Source organism: Stegostoma tigrinum, chromosome 44 (genome assembly GCF_030684315.1).
Source record: "Stegostoma tigrinum isolate sSteTig4 chromosome 44, sSteTig4.hap1, whole genome shotgun sequence".
Classification (NCBI taxonomy): domain Eukaryota; kingdom Metazoa; phylum Chordata; class Chondrichthyes; order Orectolobiformes; family Stegostomatidae; genus Stegostoma; species Stegostoma tigrinum.
The window spans coordinates 14109785-14126226 of NC_081397.1; the positions used below are offsets into that span (position 1 = coordinate 14109785).

The following is a 16442-nucleotide window of genomic DNA, read 5'->3' on the forward strand; positions in this document are numbered from 1 at the left end:
GGAGGAATGTCAGGCTCTTTACAATAAATTGAGATTAATTTTGAAAGAGGTACTCGAGGTTTCTTGCTGGACTGAAAAAGACAAAACAAATTCTATTCCTGAAAGGTGAAGAAAAGGAGAATGATGTTGCGATAAAGGTGGGGATGGCAGCTCCTCTGCTGCTATCATACATTTGTGTGAATGAAATGTTGAATGAATGGGATGAGAATTCTCGGTACAGACTCAATAATGTGAAGGAATGCAGGCCTCTCTGACAATGGTTCTGTGAGTAGAAATCATTCCAGATGTGACAGTTTCTGTTGCTTGCAATGTATATGGTATTGCATGGCTATTATTTGTTGGAATGTGTGTTGGGATGGTTTATGCATTTGATAGTGAGAGAGAGAGAGGAGGGTGCAAGAGAGGGAGTGAGAGTGTATATTAACAATTCTCTCAATGTCAGTCTTTGGCACAGCACGTGCATTTGGAATTCACATTATTTAAGTTTTGTGACTATTGAGACAAATATTCATTGAAATAATAATTGTCTGTCTGTTACTTCTGACTGAAATGTTTGCTTCAATATCTGTACTCCATATCTACTTCCCATGTGGTTGGTCAAACTAACAGCATCATCTATGTGTTCACTTGACTGTAACACTAAAAGTACCCTGACTAAATGCAGATTTCATGCTGTTCCTGTGTATATATTTTGGATGAGGATTCAGTCTGTCATTCCTCCAAAGTGAAATTGTTTAGAACTGGGTGGCTGGAAGTGACGGTACAGATAAGACATATACACTGGTATTTCCTCAATGGTGTTTGACTCTTGGTTAGAACACATCTCTCTGGAAATTGCATTCAATGTGTGAGATTGAATCTGCTATCACTGTGGCTAGGATATTCTATGCTCTGACAGTGCAACATACCTGGTGGTTGTTGTAAGATGCTGGTCACAATTGGCTTCGAACTGAGAAAACACTAAATTGTCCTGGTCCTTCAAGTATTGGCCTGGAGGAAGAAGGAATACCTCCTGTAAACTAACATCAGTTGAGATTGATCAGAGTGATATTGCCAATGTAACATTCAGTTAATTATTCATTAGGATTGTTTGTTTTGAGCTATTTATTTGAACAGAACCACGGTCTGATTCTACTCCTAGCCTGAGCTTCTCCTTGTCTATTTTCTTTTCTTAAAATTCGAATACCCGGTTGAGTGAGATCCAAAAGCTAACCAACACTGATACAGCTGCATGAGTGGGACTACATACTGCTAGTGGGTATATGGATATGCGAGTTTCGTTGTCCATCTATATCTGTCAGCTCCCTCTTGTTGAATGCGTCAGTGTAGTTACAAATATATACCTGTCAGTATATGCTCTGTTAATTTTTTTTAATAAATTCAAATGTCGCGAGAGACAGTGAAATGCTCTGTTTACGAGCAGTACAGGCCGATCACAGTCAGCAAGGATGTACAGAACAAAACAACTCAGAGAGGCATGCAGGTTACATTTCACAGGGTGCGCACTCGGAGAGATCAACATTAACAAGATCATCATTATTTGAGGCCAAAGAGTCGATTCATCAATTTAATAATGAACAGGAAGAAGTTGCCCCTGAACCTGTTCGGGCTTCTGTATCTTCTGCCTGATTCAAGAGGTTGTAGGAGATTATTCATCCCTGGAACATCTATACACCGTTACCCTGTGCAGACTGATCTCAAAACTCTGTGACCTTGGTCTCGGCTCCACCCACTGCAACTGGATCCTCAAATTTCTGACCCATAGACTGCAATCAGTGAAGACAGACATTTGCATCTCCTCTACAATAACACACAACACTGGAGGCCACCCGCCAAGGATGCAACCTCAGGCCCCTACTGTACACCCAACACTGTGGGGCCAATTTCCAAATGAACACCATCTACAAACTTGCTGATGACACCATCATAGTGGGACACATATGGAACAACCAGGAGTCAAAACCCAGAAGGGAGATAGAGGGCTTGATGACATGGTGCAGTGAAGGCGACCTCTCTCTCAATGTTGGAAAAACTAAAGAACTGACCATTGGCTTCAGAAAGAATGGGGGAGCACCACCACTGCCGCACCCCCACCCCCCACCTGCCCCTCCGCACACCCGCTACCCCACCCGCCCACCCCCCCCGCCCCCTCGGCCCACGATGTTGTGCCGAACGTCTCCCCTAATCCTCATGTCTATCTAACCTCCACTCCTACCTTATGCTATCATCCATATGCCTGTCTCATAGCTGTTTAAATGCCCCGAAAGAGGCTGACTCCACTCTCCTTTCCAGAATGCATTCCACACCCCGACCACTCTCTGAGTAAAGAGCCCACCTCTGACTTCTCCCCAATATCTACCTCCACTCACTTTAACACTCTGCTCCCTCACAATAGCTACCTTCACCCGAGGAAAAAGTCTCTGGCTGTCCATTCTATCTATACCTCTGATCATTTTGTACACCTCTATCAAGTCATCTCTCATCCTTCGTCGCTCTAAAGAGAAAAGCCCAAGGTCTCCCAACATTTCCTCATAAGATCTTCCCTCCATTCCAGGCAACATCCTGGTAAATCTTGTCTGCACCTTTTCCAATGATTCCACATCTTTCCTGTAATGGCATGACCACAACTGGACTCAATACTCCAGATGTGGATGAACCAGACTTTTGTATAGCTGGAGCATGACTTCATGGCTCTTGAACTCAATCCCTCTGTTAATGAAAGCTAACACAACATACGCCTTCTAAACAACTCTATCCACCTGGCTGGTAGCTTTCAGGGAGCTGTGAACATGAACCCCAAGATCCCTCTGCTCCTCCACACTGCCAAGAAACTTTCCACTAACCCTGTATTCTGCTTTCAAGTTTGTCCTTCCAAAATGTATCATCTCACACTTTTCAAGGTTAAACTCCATTTACCAATTCTTAACCCAGCTCCGTATACCATCAATGTACTTTTGTAACCCAGAACATGATCCACCTTCGTATCGTCTGCGAACTTGCTGATGCATTCTTCCACGCCTTCAACCAAATCATTTACAACAATCACAAATGGAAGAGAACCCAGAACAGATCCTTGTGGTACACACTCGTAATTGAACACTATATCAAATATTTTCCGTCCACTACTACCCTTTGTCATCTAAGGGTCAGCCAATTCTGAATCCAATCTGCCACATTTCCCTCTATCCCATGCCTCCTTACCCTCTGCATGAGCCTACTGTGGGGAACCTTATCAAACGCCATACTTAAATCCATGGATACCACATCCACTGCTCTACATTCATCCACGTGTTTGGTCACCTCTTCAAAGAATTCAGTAAGGTTTGTGAAGCATGTTTTACCCCTCAGAAATCCATGCTGACTGTCCCAAATCAAACTGTGCCTTTCTAAGTGATCAGAAATCCTATCTCTCAGAGCCCTTGGCAATAATTTGCCCACCACTGACGTTAGGCTAACTGGTCTGTAATTTCCAGGGTTATCCCGATTTCCTTTTTTGAACAAGGGATTGACGTTTGCCACTCTCCAATCTTCCAGCACTCTACCCGTTGACAGTGAGGGCGAGGAGATCATTGCCAAGGGCCCTCCAATCTCTTCCCTCGCTTCCCACAGAATCCTTGGATAAATCCCATCAGGCCCGGGGGACTTACCTGTCTTCACCTTCCTCAAAATTCCTGGCACATCTTCCTTCCTAACATTGGTAGGCTAGAAGAGTTCAGACTGTTTCATACTGTTAAAAAAAAATCCTTCAGAATCCTCCGATCCTTCAGCCACTTCACTTCAATCAATGACCTCTGATTTTTGAACAGTTTCTCCAAGCAGGTTCCTCCTGTCCACTCTGTCTCTCCTTTTCACAGTTTTGTTTTCTATAATCATGACACCCCTCAGCCTCCTCTATTCCAAGCAATATAACCACAACCTCTGCAATCTCTCCTCGTAGCTACAATCTCCAGCCCTGGCAACATTCTGGTAAATCTCCTCTGCATTCCCTCCACAGCAATTACATCCTTCCTGTAATGTGGTGACCAGAATGCACACAATACTCCAGTTGCAGCCTCACCATTTCCGGATACAGTTTCACAGTTATATCCCTACGTTTGTATTCCATACCACTGTCAATGAAGGGGAACATTCTACATGCCTTGTTTACAATTCTAAATCCTTGTACTGCTACCTTTAGCGACCTGTGCACCTGCACACCAAGATCTCTCACTTCATCTACCCCTCTCAATATATTCTCAATTATTTTTGATTCCATTTACTGTTGGAGCTTCCAAAGTGCATTATCTCGCACTTATCAGAGCTGAACTCCATCTGCCACTTTCCTGCCGACTCCATGAAACTATCTGTACCATTTTGCATCTTACAATTATCCTCTGCACTACCCACTACATGGCCAAGTTTGTGTTGTCTGCAAACTTCTCAAATAAGCCCAACACATTCAAGTCCAAATCATCAATGTAGAAAATGGACAGCAGGGGTTCCATCACTGAGCCAAGCTGAGCACCACTTGAAACAGCTTTCTATTCACAAAGGCAGCAATCAACCACTACATTTTGTTTCCTGTTACTGAGCCATCTTTGGACACAATTCAACATATTGCCCTGTATCGCAGAGGCTCTTACTTTTTGGACCAGTCTACCATGTGGCACTTTGTCAAATACCTTACTAAAATCCATACAGATGGCATCTGATGCACTTCCCTCACACATTCACATCACAGAAACTGACAAGGACAGACTGATAACTAAAGTGATATATCCACATTGTAGAAACTGACAGAGACTGACTGATGAATATGTTTACATATTCACACAGAAGTAGTTAGTCACTGCCTATTTCTGCGATATAAATATGAGCTTATTTATCAATCTGTTTATATTAGTTTCTGCCATGTGAAATTTTGAGTGCAGTTATCAGTTATCTGTCAGTTTGTGTACTGTGCATATGAGAGTGCAGTAATTAATCTCTAGCTGTAAGCATCTGCTACTTCAAAACATGAGTATAATTATCAATCCTTACCTGTTAGGTCCTGCTATGTGAATGCATTGAGTGCTGTGATCAATCTATTCTTGTCCTTGTGCTCTGTGAAATAGCATTTTAAATTTGTCCCTGTCAGTCTGATATGTGAATGCATAAGTGTATTTACCACTCTGTCCCTGCCAGTTTCAGGTCTGGGAATATATAAATATAGTTGTCTATTTTTATCTGTCAGTTACTTCTTTGTCAATATGTGAATGATGTTAGCTGGAACTAACAGACAGCAATTGATATGTTAATATGTGAGTGCTGTTATGGATCTGTGCCTGTCAGGTTCTCCTCTTTGAATATGATTTCAGTTATCAATCTATGCCTATCAGTTTCTGCTCTGTCAATCTGGGAATAAAGTTATCAATATTTAATTGGCAAACACTTTTCTGTGAAAATGAATTTAGTGGTTCAAACGTACTTTTCAGATGATGTCAAATGAGCCTGGGAGTGATATTTTTATTCTGTCCATGTCAGTTTCTTCTACGTGCAGATGTCAATGTCATTATTATTCTGCCCCTATCAGTTTCTGGTTTGTGAACGTGAGGATTTAGTTATTGATCTCTACCTGTCAGTTTCAGCTAAAAGAATGAGAGTTTCACTGCTGATTTCTGCCTGTCAGTTTCTGCTCTGTCTATGTGAGTTTAACAATCAGTCTATCCCTCTCAGACTGCTGTGTGAATATGTTTGTGTAGTTATCAATCTGTACACTTTCAGCCTCTGCTTTGTGAATATGTTTGTGTAATTCTCAGTCTATCACTTGCAGTTTCTGTTATGTCAATATATGAGTTTAGTTATCAGTGAATACCTGTCAGTTTCTTCTGTGTGAATATGTACATGTCATTGTCAATCAGTACCTACGGCAGCAGATGAGTGTAGTTATTGGTCTATGCCTGTCAGTTTCTGCTCTGTGCATCGGTGAGTGAAGTTACCAATCTGTGCCCGATCAGTTATTTGAAACCAAGACTATTACAAACAATCATTCTGCTTTGGGAATGTGTGATTTTACCCATCAATTTCCACCTATGAGTTTCTGGCTTTGAATAGGCAAATGCATTTATCAATGTGTAACAGTCAGTTTTTATTCTGTGAATTTGTGTGTAACAACATTATTCTTGCTGTCAGTATCTGCAACATAAATGTGAGGCTGCATTTCCCCATCTCTCCAGTCAGTTTCTGCTGTGTGAATGGCCAAGTCAAATTATCAGTCCATGCCTGTCAGTTTCTGTTATTTGAATGTGAATATGTGATTCATCATCAATTTTCTTTTGTGTGTTTCTGGAATGTGAATGAGTCAGTGTAGGTATCAATCCGTATCTGTCAGTTTCTACTGTTGTGTATCAATGTGCCTTGATTCTCTTGCAACCAGTAATATTCTCTGTGAATATGCAACACATTCTGACACAGGTAATACGGCGTTGAGACTGGATTTCAATCTCTTCGGCATTTTGAGACTTCTTAGTTCGTTATCAGTTGGCAGGATCTAGGAGGGGTCATACAAATGGGACTGATTTCCTATGAGAACCATTCTGAATCAACAACACAATTTACAGTTTGTGTGCTGAGTGTGGGTTTTATATACCGATTGTATCATATGCTGATTCTCTGTCTCAGTACGGGATTTGTTTTTTCAGGTTTCAGTAGTATCAATGAGACATTTAGATTCATTTTTTTTTGTATTGGACATCGTTAGTGCTCTTTCTTAAAGATTTTGTTTTGCACCTGTCTGTCTATTTCTATGTTACATTTTTAAACTAATACTCTATACAACAGAATATCATTTACTTCATCACCAGGATCAGAATCAAGGTGAGGTGCAGCGTGGAAGCAGACCATTCAGCCCACTGTGGCTGCACTGGGACATTACATTCTGCATACTAGTTTCCAGTAATTGTTGGAATTGTGAACTTCTTCCACTCACTGCCAGTGTCTGTTAGTGCCAATTTGACATTATTTCTCCAGTTATCAGCCTGCGAATAGCTGCAGTGCTAGCTTCGTGATGTCGGCAACCATCTCAGATACAGTAGATATTCACTGACTCTGTATGACTGAGGGATTAATATTACACTGACATTTGTCCGTACCATGAGGACTAATGTGATTGTGCTGTAGGGAAGGTTGACATGAACATCAAGCCCTTTGTAGAAAATTGAAACAAAAAATTCAAAGAGATACACAATGTTTCTTGCCAGACTGAAGAAAAAAAAAGAAATATTAACTCCTGTAAGGTGAAGAAATGATAAGGGTGAGGATAGCAGTTCCTCTTCAGCCTCAATACATTCATGGAAATAGAATGCTGGCTGATTGGGATTTTAAAAGTTGTTCATTGAAAAAAAAGGTGCAGACGCAATGGGCTGACGGGCCTTTCTCTTGTGCTGCAGAGTTCTGTAACTTGAGGGTGTTAGTGGAGATCATTTTGAGTCTATCATTTTCTATGATTTGCAGTGAACACAAAACAATTTAGTTGTTCCACATTGTAACATACACCTTCAGTCAGTCAGAGTGTGTGTGTGTGAGAGTGAGAGGAGGAGAGAATTATTCATCAAAGGATTAATTCTGTCCTTCTCAGTCACTGATAAACTTCATATAAACATGTTTCATCCACTTTAGTAACTCTTGTTGCACGGGTTCTTCCCATTTCTGTACTTAACATCTCACTGAGGTATGGCTGTTGAAACTATGTTACAGCATGATCTATTGTTTGTCTTGATTGTAACTTTGAAAATGCCCTTATAAAATGCAGATTTAATGCTGTTCCTGAGTGTCTATTTCGGATGACCAATCAGTCTATCCATCTTCAAAACTTGTGTCAACGTCAGTGGGCTACATACCTGCTGATTGTTAGCAGTAACTGGTCAGACTTGGCTTTGTACCGAGGAAATACAACATCATCCTGGTGCTTCAAGTATTTGCCTGGAGGAAGTCAACATACAGAAAGTCTGGCCGTATTGAACTAATCAACATAACATCAAGTTCATAATCATTGGGACGTGTGTCTGTTTTTAAAAGAAGAAAACTAGCAAATTGAACAGAACCAGAGGCTTTATTCCCTGTTCTCCAGATCTGCTCCTTTTCTGGGAATTCTCATGGTACTTTTTTTTTCCTGAAATAATTCGAAATCAACTGAGTGAGAATCAGAAACTGAGCAACAACTGTACTTTCATACATGGGGCTATCCGAAGAAACAGGCATGCATACACAGTTCAATATCCAGCTCACAACACACTACCTGTGAAAAGGAAGAACAAAGGGCGCTATTTTAAATGTTTCAGGTGAGAAATGTAACCTGGGGACTCAAATACCTGTCCTTTTCAGGGTTATAACATGCCTCTAGTCTGTGTTTCCACTGTTCACGGCACTATGTCCATCCCAGTTTAGAGGATGAAAAGCACAAGCCTGATCCCCAGCAGCAGCTTCTTGCCGCTGTGTCTCCCTCCGCAGGCCCACACACAGCCCGAGAAAGGCTTCTCTCTCCCCGCCCCCAGGCCGCTCACTCCAAGTTCCGGGACCAGTTCCTGCTCCGCTCCGCCTCTTACCAACAGCCCCCGGTTCTCCCTGAACTGAGCCCGAATCAACGCCGGTCTCGGAGCCCCCTCTGTGTCCCAGACTCATATCTCGATGCGCTGCTGGAAGGAGCCTGCTGTTCCCTCGCTTCCCTGGGCGCTGGTCTCTCCATTGCGGCCTGTTTCAAACAAACTTCTTCCACTCACTGAGTCAATGGCAGCGCTGGGGGAGGGCCTCACGCATGCGCTCCTCTGGGTTGTGTGTGACAAAGGGAAATGCAGGGTTGCAGGGAAATGGCGGTGCAATGGTTCTGGGAGGGGATGCTCTTCAGTGGGTCGGTGTGAAATTTTAGTTGGGCTGAAGTGTCTGTTTCCACATTGTAGGGATTCTATGATGATTCTATGAAGCGTGCTGCAGATTAGGCGCATAATTGTGAACTATGTGCCAATGTTTTGTTCTGCTCATGTCACCTTCCTTACTGTTTTCATATAGAATAAAAGTTAGAGCATAATTTTGAATGCTCCTGTTTCCTCCCGCATTCCAAAGGTGTGCAAGCTAGGTGGATTGGCTATGCTAAATTGCCCGTGGTGCCCAGAGATGTTTAGGTTTGGTGGATTAGACATGAGAAATAAAGGGTAGGGGAATAGGTCTGGATAGGGTGCTCTTCAGCGGGCGATGAGGACTTGTTGAGCCAAATGGCCTGGAGCGGTTCAATGTGTGGCAGCATCTTCGAAGGAAAAAGGAACAAAATTAACATTCTGGGTCCAGTGACCTTTCCGCAGATTTGATGGTGGCTGGGAAAACGTCAGTTTATATGCAGATAAAAGGGGAGTGTGATGGGGTTTGGAATAAATGTTAGGATAGAGCCTAACAGAGAGAAGAACATTTGGACAGAGCAAGAATAATGCAGACATTTCAAAGAAAAAAAAATGCCAACTGTGGACATCACTGACTGGTCTGAGCATTGATTGACCCTCCTGAAATGCCCGTGAGAAGGCGGTAGTGAACTGCCTTCCTGAACCGTTGCAATCTCTGAGCTGTAGGTTGGCCCACATTGCCATTAGTCAGGGAATTGCAGGATTTTCACGGATTGACACAGACTGAACGGCCAATATACTTCCAAGTCAGGATGGTGAGTGTCTTAGAGAAGATCTTGCAGATCGTGCAGTTCCCATGAACCTGCTGCTGCTGTCTTTCAAGATGGAAGTAGTTGTGGGTTTGGTAGGTGCTATCTAATTTTATATTTGAGAGAGTGGATGTTTGTGAATATGGTGCCAATTAAACAGGAGCAGCTTTTTCGTGGATAGTACCTTGCTTGCTGTGTGCAGTTGGAGCTGCACTAATACAGGTAATGGGGGCTACAGAGGGGAAACCTTTACATTCCTGACTTGAATGTTGGAGATTTTGGACAGGTTTGAGAAATCAGGAGGGAAGTTACTTGCTGCAGTATCCATAGCCTTGGCCCTGTTCTTGTAGCCAATGCATTTATCGGGTGAGTCCGGTTCAATTTGTCCTTCATGGTAGCTCCCAGGATGTTGACAGTGGAGGATACAATGATGCTGAGTCCCAAGTCAAAGAATGCCTTACTGCACGACTCTGTGACACAGTTTTACACTCACACACTGATCAGACTTGATATAACCTCCATCCACCCTAACAGCAAGCTCTATCACTACAACCCCCCACTACAATCCCAAATCTCACTGGTATTGTATAGGTTAATGTGAGTGATAGTGAACAGAATTGGACATGTTGCACTGACCCTGAGAACAATCCTCTTGTATTACAGTGGGGTCATCACTATTCCTTCTCCTCTCAGAAAGTCTGTCCGGGCACACACTCACCTTGACAGTGGTTAGCTACATACCCCCCATGCTGAGAAACTGCACCATCTGTGTGTCTCTGTTTAGTGGAGAACAGCTGATCTCCGGTTGGGATTGATTTTGTACTGTTCACTGTCAGAGCAGGAGGAGCAAATACAATTGAAAACATTGGAAACGCTCACTGAAGTGAAGGCCAAGTTGAAAACCGAAGTTACCAAGAAAGCAGCAAAGAAATGAACCTGTCGGTGCAACATGTAACCACCTGAACCCAAAAGCTCCTGTCAGAGACACCGACATCTCTCAGGAGAGAGCTGGGCCCGGATCAAAGGATCCCTGTCCCAGTTCCGGTGGAGATACGGACATTAATTGATTTGAATAACTCAAAACACACTTTCTCGGCTTCATTTACACCCAGCTCTTCTCACACATTCTACAAGGAATCAGTGTGAGGTTCCCCCTCTCATTTTAACTGACCATCAGTTCGGGTGCAGTTGCAGTTCATGAACAAAAACAAAGTTGTTGGAAAAGGTCAGGTTTGGCAGCACCTATGGAGGGAAAAAAAAGGAGTTAACGATTCAGGCCCAGTGCCCTTTCCTCAGAACTGGATGCAGAGAAATAAAGCTGAGGCCTTTGTTGAGTACAGAGCATCCAGCATCGGAGAGCAGAAGGTTAGGAGGGATGGTGAATACCTGGCAGGAGGTGAAGAGTTTGGGGGAGGGGATAGAGTCAGAGGGAAGGGAAGGAGAGGTAGGTCCCAGAGAGCCATGAGTAGTTTTGAGTTGGTGCATCTTGTGGGCCTTATTGCCTGAAAGGAAAAGAAAAAAAAAGTCCCTTGTTAGCACGACAAATGAGTCGGAGGATGAAGTGGTATCAGAGATAATGGGAACTGCAGATGCTGGAGAATCCAAGACAACAAAACGTGAGGCTGGATGAACACAGCAGGCCAAGCAGCATCCGTGCTCCTGAGATGCTGCTTGGCCTGCTGTGTTCATCCAGCCTCACATTTTGTTGTCTGTGGAGGATGAAGTGGAACTGGGGAGTGGAGCAGCCCTGAGCCAGTGTGTTACGATGCTGTTGGAGAGAGAGGTTGAGAGTATGCATGTGCCGCCACATGGCACTCAGGGTGGATCTCAGGATGTGGTGAGAGCAGCTGTCCGTGAAACGTTGAACATTATGGAGGTATATATGCTCCTGGGAGGATTCAAAACATGAGGGATGAAACTTGAGTTGTAATCCACGTGGGGTAAGCCTGAACCAGAGGCAGTCATTGAGGAATGTGACATGGCTGTGGAAAGTGAAATGGCTGGATGAAGGGTCTCGGCCCAAAATGTCAGATTTTGAGCTCCTAAGATGCTGCTTGGCCTGCTGTGTTCATCCAGCCCCACACTTTGTTATGATGGCTGTGGTAATGTCAGTTTCAGTTCCTGTCCATTTCTATTTCACATATTCAGGGAGTCAGTAACACTGGCGCAGAAACCCCGCTTCACAACACAGTCCCCAAGAAATGATTTTGTCTGATTCACCGGGAGCAATGGAAACTGACTGTCGGATTCTACAGCATCTGCAGTTCCTGCTATCTGTGAAATGGAAGCTGACATGCTGTCTTCTGAAAGGAAGGCCAGGACATGGGCTTTTGATTGTTTCACAACTGCTTTTAAAATTGTATCAGTGATATCAGCTTTTGTGCTCCTGAGATGCTGCTTGGCCTGCTGTGTTCATCCAGCTTCACACTTTGTCATCTTGCTTTTAAAATATCCAGGTTTTATTATCTTTGAACACAAGTTTGGGTCTGCAGGTTTTCTGCCGGGCCTTGTGTTCACTGCCCTTGTGGAGAAAAGGTTTAGTTCCAGATCCAGTTGGGGGCGGCAGTAAGCTGGAGGCGGAGCTGGACATTTCTCTGCCTGTCACTCAGTTTTCTGCCAGCCTCTCACTTTCTGTCAGCTGTTTCTCAGTCAGGTCGGGGCAGGCGGTATAAAAAAGGAAGGTGAGGCAGCTCGGCTCTCAGTCGGCAGCGATTGGAGTGAAGAAGCGTGATGTCTGGGAGAGGGAAAGGAGGCAAAGGCCTGGGAAAAGGCGGAGCGAAGAGGCACCGCAAAGTGCTCCGTGATAACATCCAGGGCATCACGAAACCAGCCATCCGGCGCCTGGCTCGCCGTGGCGGGGTCAAGCGCATCTCGGGCTTGATCTACGAGGAGACCCGCGGGGTGCTGAAGGTTTTCCTGGAGAATGTGATCAGGGATGCGGTGACCTACACTGAGCACGCCAAGCGCAAGACGGTGACTGCCATGGATGTGGTGTACGCTCTGAAACGCCAGGGCCGCACTCTGTATGGATTCGGCGGCTGAGCAAATCGTCCCTTTTCCAGCGAACCCAAAGGCTCTTTTCAGAGCCACCCCAACCCTCCGCCTGAGAGCGGAGACCTGAGGATGGGGAACCAGCACATAGGGCTGGTGCAGCGACTTTTAATGACGCTCCCAGGAATGATAATTTGTTCAGTTTTGATTCTGGTAGCCGTGCCGAGGTTTTAGTGGCGTGTTCATTCCACCTGCCTGTTAGAGATGGTCAGGAAATGATTCAGAGCCCTCTCCGCGCTGACTGCAAGTTAGGTTCACAAGAAAATTTTGTGAAGCGTAAGATATAATCTTAGGCGCAGGCGCATGGGACTTTTTAATATTTTGTAAGGTCAGGCTGAAATCGGCGGGCGATTTGAAATTGACCAACTGTCATTTGAAGTTAACCAATCCAGCCTACAATAATTATTTTACTGCCTTTTCTGTCCTTCAGTGGCTGTTTCTCGGGGATTTGAGGGACGGGACTCGAACAAATCCCAGCTCTAGGGCGGGCTCTCCATCCTCTTAAATAGGCAGCGCCGCATCAAGTTCAGCATTGATAACCGCAGCCTGTGTGTGTGTTGCAGAGAATGGCTAGAACCAAGCAGACAGCGCGCAAATCCACCGGAGGGAAAGCTCCCCGCAAGCAGCTGGCGACCAAAGCGGTCCGCAAGAGCGCTCCGGCCACGGGCGGAGTGAAGAAGCCTCATCGCTACAGGCCCGGCACGGTGGCTCTGCGGGAGATCCGCCGCTACCAGAAATCCACCGAGCTGCTGATCCGCAAACTGCCGTTCCAGCGCCTGGTACGGGAGATCGCTCAGGACTTCAAGACCGACCTGCGCTTCCAGAGCTCGGCCGTAATGGCCCTGCAGGAGGCCAGCGAGGCTTACCTCGTGGGTCTGTTTGAGGACACCAACCTGTGTGCCATCCACGCCAAGCGGGTCACCATCATGCCCAAAGACATCCAGCTGGCCCGGCGGATCCGGGGGGAGCGCGCCTAAACGGAGCGTGCCCGGCCCTGTACATTCACCCCGAGAAACACAACGGCTCTTTTCAGAGCCACTAAACTGTCCCGAGAGAGCAGCAATCGTCAGGCACTGTGGACTTCAGTTCATGTAAACGCAGAGCGTGCTATTGATGTCTCAATGCAACGGGAGTTGCAGAAACTGAATAGGTCTGTGAGATGCACGAATTCATACTACAGACGATGCAACTCGGGACAATCAGGTTTATAAATTTTCAGTAATCACAACACATTCAAGTACTGCACTCCATATTTTATAACTTATATATTTCCAATGGAACCGCCTGTGTGCGAATTGCTTCCCGTGGCGTTTCCCCAGCTCTAACTGAACTTGGCGGAGGAGGATGGTGGGTAACAATCGCCAAATTCAAACCCCACCACAACATACAAATGACATCCCCTCCCTACCTCCCCACCTACACTCTCTCCACCTATCTTCTTTACTCTCCATCTTCGGTCCGCCTCCCCCTCTCTCCCTATTTATTCCAGTTCCCTCCCCCCATCCCCCTCTCTGATGAAGGGTCTAGGCCCGAAACGTCAGCTTTTGTGCTCCTGCGATGCTGCTTGGCCTGCTGTGTTCATCCAGCCTCACATTTTATTAGCTTGGAATCTCCAGCATCTGCAGTTCCCATTATCTCTGATACAAATGATTTTTGTAGTTTTGCCCAAATCTCCCACTAGTGTATTCGATCCTCTGAGGCTGGTCGGTTCTGTCTCGAATGGCCTCTTTCTGGCACCGAGCTATTCCATGTCTCTTGTTCCCTGCCACCGGATGGATGGGGATACTTTTTTGAGTCACTATTTAAAGTCGCTGTCCCGACAGCGAAACCTCCAACTTGATTCGTCCCGTTCTAGTTTTATCACTGTTAAAGCGAAAACAAAACGGACTATTTTTGCGTATTTGGAGGCCCCGGTTTGCACATAAAATCAAAATTAGTTAGCCAGCTGTGACAGTCTAGCTGCTTTTCACTGATGTTGGGAGTGGCTCTGAAAAGAGCCTTTGGGTTGTCAGGTTACAGAACGGTCTCTTCACTTTTTAGTGGCGCCCGCAGCGGAGGTTTTCTTGGGCAGCAGCACGGCCTGGATATTAGGCAGCACCCCACCCTGAGCGATAGTCACCCCTCCCAGCAGCTTGTTGAGCTCCTCGTCGTTGCGCACGGCCAGCTGGAGGTGCCTGGGGATGATGCGGGTCTTCTTGTTGTCCCGGGCCGCGTTCCCGGCCAGCTCGAGGATTTCAGCCGTCAGGTACTCGAGCACCGCAGCCAGATAGACCGGCGCTCCGGCACCCACACGCTCAGCATAGTTACCCTTTCTCAGGAGCCTGTGAACACGGCCCACCGGGAACTGCAGCCCAGCCCGGGATGACCGGGACTTCGCCTTCGACCGAACTTTCCCGCCACCGCCCTTTCCTCTGCCAGACATCGCCACAAACTCACAAACACTTTCACAGAAGATGCTGCAATGCGGCCACATCCCGCCCTCTTATACCTTCGGGAGGAATGGGGGTGCGGCCATTGCTGATTGGTCACATTGTTCAGTATCTCCGAATGTCATTTCAATGCCCAATCAGATATCTGCTTCCCTCACCAATCCGGAGAGGGCCCGGGGAGGAGGCCGGAAAATCCCGGCGCCAAATCATCAACCGCTTTCTTTCAAACTCGAAAAGCCCGCCAATATATACCAAACAGTAAGAAGGCAAACAAAGAATAATGCTTATTTATTTGAAGTAGTTTACTTTTAGAATATACCGACATGATTCACACAATTTCAGTCATTCCCTAGCCTCCTTCCATCTGTATTTGTGATCTTGAAAGGATTGTTTCCTCGAACTTTACAAATAAACAGAAAGAAAAAAAAACGCACGAAATCCATTCCCTGCGTAGATACTATTTTACATCAGCACCGGGCTTTTTTGATCGAATTCTACTCATTTATTCCGTGTGTGAGTATCAGTGCTTTGGATAATATTTTTAAAATCGCCCTGCCTATAGCTGTCGGCTGCACTTCAACAATAGTTCTACGTTTGCGATGCAAATGTTCTAGTTTCATTTCAGGTCGAAATTCTCCCGCCGACAGCAGAAAGCCTCATATCGAGTTTTCCGCAAAACCGGAGAGAACACGCGGGGAGATCTGAAAAAAAATCCTCAGTGTGTGAACTGTTGTAAAAGACCGGCGCCAAATCATCAACCGTCTTCTTTCAGAATTTGAAAAGCCCGCCAATCTGGACAAGACGAGGAAGACGTTTTTCACAGAATAGTGCATAAATGCTTACGATTTAATTGCCTTTTAGATTACAAATGGATGCTTCACTCCATCTCTCTTTCTCACTCCCTGACCTAATTGAATCCACCCATTTCTGATTTGAGTGGAGTTTTCCGAACAGGCAGAAACAAAATAAAACAAAGCGCCAACGTCCGCTTCTGTTTTTGTATTTCACGTTTTAAACGCTCCCCAACATATTGATAAGGCATCAGGCAACGTTCATCCGGCTGAGCGCATTAATGGGCAGCACAGTCTTCAGACAATTTCGTAAAGTGGCCCTTATTGTGATAGATCAGGTTTCCGCTTGATCTCGGTTCATTTTGAAAGCCTCCAAGCGAAAGCAGAAAGCCCCACGTACTGCATTTTGAGAAAAGAAAATCACAAATCCCGCGTAGAAATTTAGAATTGAAATTAAACTGAAATCGCAAGATATTTCTATTCGTCGAACTCAAATAAGAGGTCATTTCATTTTGG

General features: G+C 45.2%; 3 protein-coding genes across 3 annotated transcripts in view; 2 read left to right on the forward strand and 1 right to left on the reverse strand.

Annotated features, from left to right (window-relative positions):
• The window catches only part of LOC132207180 (uncharacterized), a 103739-nt gene extending 90056 nt beyond the window's left edge, over nucleotides 1-13683 (forward strand). Inside the window, exon 2 of the mRNA XM_059642392.1 lies at nucleotides 13357-13683. Within this exon, the coding sequence (XP_059498375.1) occupies nucleotides 13357-13683 (327 nt within the window). The remainder of the gene's footprint in view (nucleotides 1-13356) is intronic.
• LOC132206945 (histone H4) lies at nucleotides 12368-12718 on the forward strand. The gene has a single exon (XM_059642056.1). The coding sequence runs from the start codon at nucleotides 12386-12388 to the stop codon at nucleotides 12695-12697; it is 312 nt and encodes a 103-aa protein (XP_059498039.1). The 5' UTR covers nucleotides 12368-12385; the 3' UTR covers nucleotides 12698-12718.
• Nucleotides 13684-14735: 1052 nt separating the features above from the next.
• Nucleotides 14736-15149, reverse strand: LOC132206914 (late histone H2A.2.2-like). Its single transcript, XM_059642012.1, has one exon. The coding sequence runs from the start codon at nucleotides 15126-15128 to the stop codon at nucleotides 14736-14738; it is 393 nt and encodes a 130-aa protein (XP_059497995.1). The 5' UTR covers nucleotides 15129-15149.
• Nucleotides 15150-16442: the final 1293 nt, after the last annotated feature.

Bases quoted from the DNA above. Each gene is read 5' to 3' on its own strand.
- LOC132206914 (XM_059642012.1), bottom strand. From the start codon at position 15,128: ATGTCTGGCAGAGGAAAGGGCGGTGGCGGGAAAGTTCGGTCGAAGGCG.
- LOC132206945 (XM_059642056.1), top strand. From the start codon at position 12,386: ATGTCTGGGAGAGGGAAAGGAGGCAAAGGCCTGGGAAAAGGCGGAGCG.